Here is an 11,218-nt window from a genome sequence, read left to right on the forward strand (position 1 = left end):
GGTGACCACAGCGAGACAGGACAGAATAGGGGTGCATTAGTACTAGTGGACAGTCAGCAGTTTGCCCCGGCCCTCAGTAAAGCCCTGCTCCATTGTCTGCGGTGCTGGAGGCTTTAGCCGCGGCCCAGCAGGGCCTTGTTACTGGGCTTAGAGGGGCTGGACGCTGGATACGAGTCAGACACAACCAGATCTCAAACGGGGCAACACATCCTCCGCTTGTGGCAGTTTATCACCGAGCGATCAGAAAATCAATCCGACAGTTCGAGGACGTTATTCTTTCTGTTTTTGGTGACGAATGAAAAGTCGTTCGTCCCAGCTTCTGTGCCATGTCAGTGGCACTCACAACACACTCACACCCCAAGGGTTCCTGTTAGACGTCAACCTTCACAAATTATTCACAGATAAATATAGTTTAGTCACTCCCAGTCAGTGTTTCCAGGAGGTAAAAGTACAAATTTTGGTGGCAGATTGATACTCATTTGCTGTTGATGTGATTATTTCCAGCAGCAGGACAGTGTATGTGGGATTGAATCATAATAACCTACAGAGTGTGTGTGTGTGTGTGTGTGTGTGTGTGTGTGTTCATGGTTATGAAGGACAATATCTCCCATTGCAACAGTGTGTGCTCACTGGTGTGTTTTAAATAGTTTTAGACAAACAATGAATTTCTATAACAATACTTGGGCACCTTGTTGGTGCTTCTGGTGAATCAGTGTCATTGTGTCACAATTTCCATGATTACTTAAAAATGAGAAAAGAGACACAATTTTCCCAAATTGCCCCCCCCCCCTTTTGTGTAGCTTTCAAATGAGAGCATCAGAATTCTCTTTTTAAACTGACAAGTAAACACACCCTGCTGGTTTTTTGTTCTTGTGATATTTTCTGTACAAATGAAGTTATAAAATAAACCTAATAATAGGGGAAAACAAGGGGGGACTCAAGGGGAGAGTATTGAGAAATGAATGGACGAGAGGAGGAGCTGAGCTCTAAGACAAAACAGAATCTTTTATTTCCTCCACCACGGAGGTCATACAGTGTTGAGTTTGACTCAATGACAGGAAAGCCCTGGTTATATAAAAATGAAAAAATGAAATAAAATATAAAAATCCTTTCTTGGTCATATGTCTTGGATTGGTCTAAAAACAGCTCATATCATCAAATCTAATAACACGTTCAATGAAAAGACAAAAAAGGAAAACCCATGGCATGAACGTGACAACAGCTGCTGTACAGTGCGAACCAGTCCTCCACTAAACATCGGGATACAGTCAATCCATTCTGGTGAGCCGTTGTAATGACAGAATTCCTCTCTCGGCTGCTGCGGTGTTTGTTCGACGCTGACCAGGCCTGAGGGAGACAGGGAGGGACAGAGTCCTGCAGTTAATATGCAGAATAAAACAAGGAACACAGAGTCAAAGGTGTATTTTTAAGTTTGTAAATGGTTAACCTGCAGATTAACCCATGGACATGTCTGTTTGCCCAAAACTTGATTTATGATGTTTGTTTTCACCGCACACATGAGACATATTTGAATTTTTTTTTTACTGAGGAATCACTTTTTAATAATCCGGTAAGAAATTTAATGGATTCATCATTTTATAACGAGTCATTGATTGAGGTAAAGTGTCGTTCTTATTAATTAAGCACAAATTAAAAAGGCTTGTGACTATGAAGTTTGCCCCCATGTCACCATGTCATCCATCTTAAAGAAACATCCAATCAAGTTTTGACCATGTGGTGGAGTCCCACAAACCAGACAGGTACGATCGGGACCCGCCGTGCCGGGGATTGGGACTCCACCGTTTAATGTTCGCACCCTCGTCACCACTCGTGTCCACAGAGAGGACACGCTGGTAATTAAAGTGCAATTAGCTCAGTGACATTCTCCTGCTCGTTGTCACGCTCAGCTCCTCTCTTCGCTGTAATGGTATAATTGTCATCATCATGACTGAAAGACACACGCTGACATCGTCCCATGTCTTCAGAGACTCTTGAGCTTGATGCTGCAGTGATAAGAGCAGGATAAATAAACACGGTCCTTTTTATTTATATATCTTTCAAATATAATGTTGACATCCAACAAACAGAAGCATCAGCCACGAACAGTGAGCAAAATATTCCCACTGGTGTCTAAGTGTTTTTACATTTGCAGGTTGAAGGCTTCTTCTTCTTATTACCATTAGTGTGTCACTCTTCTTCAAAACAAATCATTGGCTGTGAATGCTGATCCAACAGCGCCCCCACGTGGCCACCTGGAAGCCATTCCATTTTGTTGCTGATACAGAGGAGGCATTGGAGCAACAATCCTCTTTTTCGACTCATTGAGTTGAAATAAATCTGTGTCCATTTCTACTTTACCACATATCCTGCCTGTCTGGATTTCAGGAACTTTTTTACTGATTTCACTTTTGTGTGTGGGGCCCAATACTTCAACTCTGATACGAGTGAAAGGAGTAGGCTACTTTGAATGTCCCCCCAAAAAAGGATACCCCTGCACCACCCGTGCACCTGAACACCAGACTGATGTAAACGCGCGAAGACATAACTATAACCTGTGTTTATTATAATTTTGTCATCTCCTCTTGAATCTTCAAGGAGTGAGGTGTGAAGTGGGACAAGAGGAGAGGCCGAACACTGTTGGTCGTCAGTTTCAAACCTGCACCAGTGCTGCACACAAGTGTTAGAAATCTGCCACTGCAACACGACTTTATGCTGCCTTCAAGTTATTCAATTCATAAGCATCGAGGTGCTTCCAATCAAAAAGAGTTGCTTATTTTGTAAGACTTAAAGTTGTTGTGATTGATTGATAAATTGGTGTCTTGATTGATAAAAAAGTGCAACATACCGATTAACAAAGAATGGAAATCAAATTATATTTCAATTGTTACCATATATGGCTAAACTGAAATGTTATTATGATGCCAAAGAAAACAAATATATAATGTTTGACTCCTGAATCAGAAATATTGATAATAACGTGCATTAGTATGAAAGGAAAGCATGTCACTGAAGTGATTGGCTGGCAAAGGCAGAGATTAGCTCCAAACTCTTCGCGTGAACGTGTGAATGGACCGAGCACAGAGATCCGTGAGAGCAGACAGTCTGGGACAGTTACCGTGTGGAACAGGCCGCTGGGAGCGACAGGAGCAGCCGGACCCCGAGGACCCCGGCGGGGCTTCAATCCGGCCGGAGGCGCTGAAAGTGCAGAGGCAGCAGTTTAGGAACACGTTGCGTTTTCTCCTCATTCTCAAAACAGCAGGGAGCAGAATAAGACGTGGGTGCTTTTTTACTGTCAAACTTTGATCGTCACTTTGTTTTCCATCTCACTGGTGCTGGCACCGCTATGCCCCCTCCTTCTGAACGACATGTCTAATAATAGTTGTGTAAGTTACGCGCCTTATATGGTTCAGTACTGGTGCGTAAAATGCCCACAATAAACTCGGGGAGCTGGAGAAACACGCAACAAACAAAAGTTCTCATAAGAGAAACATGTATAAATGTGTATATTTCCATAGGTTATATGAATGCATACCTTCATTTCACTGAAACAGCAGCTCTGGTTCGAAGCTCAGTCTGGAAACTTTGCAGCCTCCTCACCCATAGAAAGTCGCCACTTTTTGCGCAGCGTCGGAGCGCAGGAACAAATGAAAACAGCCGTCGCTCGTCCATGACTTCAGGTGGAGTCAAACGTTGTGATGTCGAGGCAGCACAGGCTCACAGCCTCCGGTCTCAGCAGCGCGATGTGCCGGAGCTGGGCCGAGTGCCGCCGCCTTGTGCGCCCCGCGGACCGGTCCCGGTGCCGCTGACGCTCCTCCTCCTCCTCCGCGCGCGGTGTCGAGGACTTATAGGGATGTATGGAGGCAGAGCAGAGCTCAGCAGGTCTATATATAAAACCGGACTGCTGCCCAGCGGATACATCAACAACAGCTGAGCTGCACCGATTAACTGTTATAATGATAATAATAATACTACTGATAGGTAAGCCTAATATAGTGTATCTTATTAATAGACCAGCCATATGTTAAGCAGTGAAAGTTCTGGGATACAGACCCTGGTTCGGGTAGGGGTTAGGGTTAGGGTTAAGCTGAGGGGTTGGGATACAAACCCTGGTTAGGGTACAGGGTTAGGGTTAGGGTACAAACCCCGGTTCGGGCAGGGGTTAAGGGTGGGGTCGGGATACCGACCCTGGTTCAGGTAGGGGTTGAGGTTGGGCTGAGGGGTGGGATACAGACCCTGGTTGGGGTTGGGGTTGGGGATGGGATACAGACCCTGGTTCGGGTTAGAGGTGGGATAAAAACCCTGGTTCGGGTAGGGGTTAGGGAGAGGGGTGAGGCGTGGGATGCAGACCCTGGTTCGGGAAGGGGTTTAGGGGAATATTCACCAATAAAACACAGATCTTATTCAAATGCCTGTCGTAATAGATGGGTCCGCAGAATCCAATGACCAGTAGAATATATGGAAAAATTAAAAACATACGGCAATATATGACAAGACATGGACCTGTGTATGCAAGTTGTGTCGAGACGAAAGCCATGAGGGGCTCTCTGCAGATCAGTGCAATGAGATGATGGTGAGGCATAGTTCAGAGCAAAGGTATAAAACCATTTCTCAAAGCTTCGAGTTTTCCCAGGATCACAGTGGCCAGTGAAATGGAATAAGTTTGAACCCACCAAGGACTCTTCCTACAAATCCTTCATCATTCCACATCAAAGATTTAAAAAATAAATAAATAAATATATATATATATGTGTATCACATAGCAGATGAAAAACTTTAAACAGGCTAGGTTTGATAGAATCAAAGACATTTATTGAGTCATTTCTTTATATGTAAGGAGATATGGACTTGATAACTGCTCTAGAGTTGTGTTGTTACCATGTAAACAATTGTCTGTCTTTGGACAGTTGCCATAGCAACCATCTCTTCCTTAATTAGTAGTTAAAAATCACTCCACACAGTGGCAATTACACTTGTTCATCGCTGCAGCAAATGTCCAATTTATGTACTGCTAAATTCATTAATTTTAAAGCAGTCCTGCTGACAGAGTTCAATAAGTAACCAAATTATTTACAGTACAGGCACAGCACACCATTGAGCTTCAATCATTCCAGCAAACTCAAATGATTCCATTAAGAAAAAGCGCGCAATATTTACTCCCTGAGATGAGCTGTGATTAAAAAACAACTCCCACAGAGGCTGGAGTTGTATGAAGGACAAACATTGGGATTGATCTTTTAAATGAGAAAGTGATCAATGAGTGGATCACTTTACATAAGTATGGGAGTATGACACTGACCTGGATGAAAAGATGGACCAGCGGCTCCTTGTGCTACCAGCACCACATGACACATTCTACGTTATTATTTGAATATTTAACGTACACGTCTGTTGAAGTTCGTTTTTGAAGGGTAACATTACCTGAATAACGCTGGTTAAGCATCGCAGAACCTTCTCACCTGTGTTTGGTGCTGATCTGATGATACAGCATAGTAACAAACATTTTATTCGGCTCATTACAAACATGTAGTCTGAATTCTGGGTCAGATTTGAAAGGAACGGCAAAGAGATGCAAAGGCATTCTTCACCTTAAAAAACACCCAGGTACCCTTCAACTACCCTTGAATGAGACTGACGTTACTGAGCAGTTAACGGGTTTGAGGGCACAATTTTCTTTAAATTGGCATTTGGCACTGAAGCTGTGATAATCCAAGTCAACTGAAAGTTGACTCTCTTCCTTCGGACCTGAGTATTTCAGGGGAAATATGCTCCACCGAGGGCTCTTCTGTGGCTGATGTTCCCATGTTCACTGTTTCAGATGATTAGTCCAACTGAGATAGTGCATGAGAATGTGGTTGCAGCTATGGCGTTTGTAATACTGTCTGTTGAAACTAACACAGGCCTTTGAGGTTTGAGTGTTGTGTGAGAGGAGTGCTGTAGTCGGAGCTCCAGTCCCTCTCAAACACAGCCTTCAGCTGGGATTGGACGGTCGGCTCCAGGGACTGTGATGCAGTCTGGTTGACGACCAGCGCCGAGCCAGCAGTGTGCTCAAAGTAGTCACCTGACCAGTTAGATGTACCTACAAACAGAAAGACACACATTTATCACATTTTCTTTTGAGTGGACATATGATAAATATTAGTAAGTAAAGCAGAGGTTTACAACGGCCTGTGGCCGTTCCAAACATGACTTTGCTGCTGAAAATCTTGTGTGAATGCTGACTGGCTGAAAAGCAGTGATGTCACTCACTGTGCCTCAGCGAAAAGCACTGAATGTGTGATGTCACTGCCTTTCAACCAATCAGCATTCAGCCTCCTATGAAATGTTTAAAAAAATGTCTCGTTCCCATATACCACTAAGCATTTCTTTTCACAAAACAAACAAACATACAAAAGTACTCAGTTTACAATAACATCAAGTATTTTACACAAATTTCCTATGATAGAATCAATCATATTTCAACAATATGTTTCATGCAGTGTATCTGCAGCCTTACCTATGTAAGCTATCTTGTCCGTCACCATGTACTTGTTGTGGTTGACTCTGGCGAAGGGAATCTCCTTCTTCTTTGGGCTGGCGGGCACCACGAACAGCCTCTGGATGAGTGAAACAAGGGCACATCAGGTGTTTTTAATACAGGATACACATAATAATATCTACAATTTCCTTTCTAATCTTTTTCCTCATGAAGAGGAGCTACTTACCACCTGGATGTCTAGTTTGCTCTTGGGCTCATAAACGGAGGCCAGAGACTTCAGGAAGGGAAACATGACTGGCTGGGTGCTGGCCCAGCAGCTGATCAGCAGGCGCACTTTGACCCGCTTCTCATAGGCCACTCTCCTCAGCTGGGTGTCGATGTCTGCCCAGTACCTGCAGAGGGCGCCGCATGCAGAGTATGAAGACGTTGGACCATCACACGCAACCATGCAATCAACGTTCAACTGCTGCCTCAATTCATTTACCAAAAACATTATCACAGTATTTACACAGACCCCACTTTCACAACTTTACAGTCGTGCAGTACAAAGGAAAGAAGTTTGCATCACAACGGACTCCTCACATCCCCTTACAAGAACTACTTCAATTCCCACTGGTATGTGAACTTTAAACAATACTTTTTAATGCACCTTTTTTTACACACAGTTTGTTGGATTTTATGTGTTTTAAGTTCTTTTTATATCGTTTGAGCCACAAACTGGAGGCAATTTTCTGTCACTATGTGATAGACAATAAAGCTTTTTGAATTGAATTGAATTATATTGATCAGAAAATGATTTCCCATCACATGATGTCATATGATAAGTTACGTAATGTAGAAGTCAGAAAATGACATCATGCATAGATAAAAACAAATTTGGGGGGTATCTCTGCATCTTATCGAACTATAGACACAACCGAAAGCTTATAGATTAATTAATAATTTATGATCATATGGGAGGAATGACGTCATTCCTCCCATAAAGTCGACTTATTGAGTTTAATAAGTCGACTTTTTTTACACTGCTGTCCACTTTTCTAACAGAACAGACTGGACACAGGTCGTTTTACACCTTGGTTAAGTGTGTCGGTTTAAGAGGATGAGACACTGATGTTATCAAAGATCTGACCTTCATTACCTGCAACAGGCTCTCAAGTGTTTCAATTACTGTAAAAACCTCAAATGTGACTCTTTTCCTGTAGTTCTATCTAACACAGCTCTGAACATCTGTACCTTTTCGGATGTGAAAACTCCATTGTGGGCAGGTAGTTCATGACAGCGATGTAGATGAAGCTCTGGGCATCGTCCATCACACTGAGGATGGACTGAAGGTCTTGAGTCCTGCCGGCTGCACAGAAGGACGGAGGGGAACTCTGAGAGAGAGAGAGGCGAGAAAAACAAGTTAGTAAGTTATTTGTTCATCTTAGCAACAGTCCAATTAATACAGGAGAGCGTTCATAAACTACAGTACAGTTACTGAAGGGAGAGCACTGATGAGCCAGGCTCAGGAAGATGTTTTATAAAACAAATGGTTTCACTAGCATCTAGGTAAAACATGTCAGACACAAAGGGAAAAATGTGTACTTTAAAGTTTGTTATAAAAACTTTGGGTTGTCAGTTTAATAAACCAGCAATAGAAACACAATAATGTTGAACTGATTCTTTCTTTTCATTTGCCCAAACAACATCCAGAAACATCCCTCATCCTTCACCCCCGTATGTATCTCACCGACAGATAAACGCTGGCCGGCGTGTTGTTGAGCGGCACCTGCAGGGGCGTGTCCTTGTTGTAGAGGGTGGAAAAGTTGGTTGGCCACGGCGACGGGATCGACTGACTCTCCCCCAGGAACCAATAGGCTTCAAAGATCTTACCCAGGTCTGCAGCCAAACAGCTGCAGTTGTAGACCACCGCGCCAAGCTCCTTCACCTGGAGGCAGAATCTCAATTTCATCTCATTTCACACGTTTTAAAACACAATAAAATAGCAAAAGCGACATGAATGAATATAATATCATTATTCTATAATATTACAACTTTAAATGTAGCTCTCTCTGACTGTTATTCCTGGACTCCTTCACAGTTTTATCATCAACAAGGAAAATTTCAGTATTACATGTTACACATTTTGGTTTGCACACAGTTTTATAAGATGTTGGTGCTCATGCCTTAAAACAGGATACTCATGGCAATGACAAATCAGGGAAATGAAGACTCAAAATCTGATAACGCAAGTGAAAATTGGGATGCGGTTTGAGATATTGTCAACCATCGCAACATTGAGGAAACTTAATTATTGTGACAACGTAGCATGTTACCAAAGGTTTGAGCAAACACAAGAACTTTCTCTTAAAGGCAGAAGAGACATTATTCTGCTTGGACTGGGCACCAGAAAACCTGTCAATGCTTGTTTAAGATATACTGCCTCTGATCTTTTATTATCAGACTTGAACAATTACACTATATAGGAGTCAAACAAACCAAAGCATTCACTACCCAACCACTGATACCATCCAAAACCCCCCCAAAAAATGTTGACATAAGCCATTTCACATTCCAGTACATACAATTAAAAAAAGGTAGAGTGTCACTATGTTTTTTGGCGACACTTTAGTATGTCTCATGTGTGTGTGTGTTGTGTGTTGTGTGTTTGAATACCTGTGTGAGGGACCTCCAGTCCATGTTGGCACTGCCAATGAAAATGTGCTTTTTGTCTACAACCCAGAACTTGGTGTGAAGGACGCCAGAGGTGAGCTCTCTCATATTAACTGTCCTGATATCAGCTCCTGAAAAACACACACGCACACACACAATCAATGTTTTTCAAACAACTAACTGGCCATTATACCATTCAGGTTAACACATCATATTTGAGAATACAAAAAATATATATCTTTGATATATTAGTGCACATAATTAATCTAGCTTATCTCCATAAACTATCCCCAGTGCCAGTTCAGGAGAAAGGGTTATTATCAGATAAAGGAATATATACACGTTTTCATTCAACTGGTTGGGATCAATGTCAAAAACATTATAAATCTATTTTAAGAGCTGAGCATCACCTGAGTCGCTGAGCAGGCTGAGGTCGTCCTGAGGTTGACTCTGCTGTGGTGTGTTGACTGCGATACGAACGGACAACTTCCCTGAAAGTTCAGCCAGTTCCTTCAGGATGGTCTCCCCCTGTGCACACAGCATGAAAATCAGTTTCATTTTCTACATATGAGAGATGAGATGAGATTCAACTTTATTGTCATTACACATATACAAGTATAGAGTAACGAAATGAGGTTTGGCATCTCACCAGAAGTGCAATAAGCAGATAGTGCAAGAGTCTGTGCTATGTACAAAAGTAATTACAGAATTTACAGATAGGATTAATGGGATGCTATAAATATAAATAAATACTATAAATATAAGTATAAGTGTATTCTACAGACTATAATATACAGATTAAGGTGCAGTGAACATGCTATGCTAGGTAACAGATATATACAGAATATACAGAATATGGACAAATGTACAGGTCGATAACTTATTGAGGTGATATGAACATACTATACAGATTTAGTTGCAGTGGACAATAATACAGGTGGATGAGAGATGTGTGTGTGTGTGACCAGGAGGAGTGGTGGGGGGATGATGGGTGTGAGGAGATGGCATATGTCACTGACTCTACCATAGTTTAAAAGTCATTTATCATCAGTTCAGTTTCAGATGAATGATCTGACTGAGCAAAATATGTATACTCCAGCTGACCTGATAGGCCGTTGGCTCAGAGGTGCCAGTGTCTTTGTTGGTGAGTGTCCAGTAGAAGGAGGCGATGTCGACGCTGCTGCGAGCTTCGGCCACCAGACTGAGCCAGGCCTGGAAGATGGAGGGGTGAGCGGTTGGAGGGGTGGAGTTAAACTTCAGGCCTTCAGGGATGCTCTCCACCACAACAATCCTGACAGGGGAGAAGAGAGATGATACCGATTAATATCTGTAATAGTACAGTATGAACTGTATTGTCATTACATAGACTGTAAACTTTTTTTTGTCAAATATAAAACATCCCACTCAGTAGCACAATTCTTTCAAACAACAAAAAAAAGGGTCCAAAGGTCCAATTGTTCGTTGTCGCTTTAGACCTTACTGTATCACTGGGAATTAAATGAGTAAGTGCACCTTGAGTGTTGTTTTCAAGATCAAGAATGAACTGTCATTTAACTGAACATGGACAAGCAGTCCTAACAATGTTCAGAGTGAGGAAAAGTTAAAACATCTGCCGATGAAGACCATGTCAATATGGCTAAAAGCTTTGTTTTGTCAGCTGTAGGACAAAGGACAAATATGAATAATTAAGCTCAACAATCTTTATTGTTAATATCATGTGCATAGGCAACAAAGATTTAGATTTGACTGAAATCTAAATCTTTGTTTGAAATATCAGACTGAAAAATCCAGTATTGCTCAGGCTACATAATGGAGCAGAATCTGCCTGTGGAAAAAGGAATTGAGGTAGAACAGTCATAACACAAAAACATTGTGTTAGTTTCATAAGATGTATCCTTGTATAGGTCATAACATAAAATATATAACAATTATATGAGGAAAAAATACGTATGGTTTATAACAATAAGTTGATATTTTCAAGCTAGTTTCTACTTCAATACAGCATGAAGTTCATTTTGTAAATTGTGATGATAAAGCCCCGTATACAATGGGGCCGTGGATACGGCGTGATTGACTGCGAGTACCGTCCAA

The 11,218-nt window shown here is 42.0% G+C and overlaps 1 protein-coding gene and 1 long non-coding RNA gene across 2 annotated transcripts in view; both read right to left on the reverse strand.

Moving 5' to 3' along the window:
* Positions 1 to 980: 980 nt before the first annotated feature.
* Positions 981 to 3,825, reverse strand: LOC118299860. Its single transcript, XR_004789967.2, has 3 exons — positions 3,533 to 3,825; positions 3,116 to 3,195; positions 981 to 1,347 (listed from the first exon to the last, which is right to left on the reverse strand). It is a non-coding gene; the product is annotated as an uncharacterized LOC118299860 (long non-coding RNA).
* Positions 3,826 to 4,787: 962 nt separating this feature from the next.
* Positions 4,788 to 11,218, reverse strand: part of pld3 (phospholipase D family, member 3) — a 10,171-nt gene continuing 3,740 nt past the window's right edge. The window contains exons 5-12 of the mRNA XM_035623414.2: positions 10,232 to 10,418; positions 9,538 to 9,655; positions 9,131 to 9,258; positions 8,205 to 8,402; positions 7,709 to 7,848; positions 6,702 to 6,867; positions 6,494 to 6,593; positions 4,788 to 6,076 (exon numbers count right to left, since the gene is read on the reverse strand). Coding sequence (XP_035479307.2) covers positions 5,889 to 6,076; positions 6,494 to 6,593; positions 6,702 to 6,867; positions 7,709 to 7,848; positions 8,205 to 8,402; positions 9,131 to 9,258; positions 9,538 to 9,655; positions 10,232 to 10,418 — 1,225 coding nt within the window. The 3' untranslated portion in view covers positions 4,788 to 5,888. The remainder of the gene's footprint in view (positions 6,077 to 6,493; positions 6,594 to 6,701; positions 6,868 to 7,708; positions 7,849 to 8,204; positions 8,403 to 9,130; positions 9,259 to 9,537; positions 9,656 to 10,231; positions 10,419 to 11,218) is intronic.

The sequence above is a fragment of the Scophthalmus maximus genome, chromosome 11 (genome assembly GCF_022379125.1).
Source record: "Scophthalmus maximus strain ysfricsl-2021 chromosome 11, ASM2237912v1, whole genome shotgun sequence".
Classification (NCBI taxonomy): Eukaryota; Metazoa; Chordata; class Actinopteri; order Pleuronectiformes; family Scophthalmidae; genus Scophthalmus; species Scophthalmus maximus.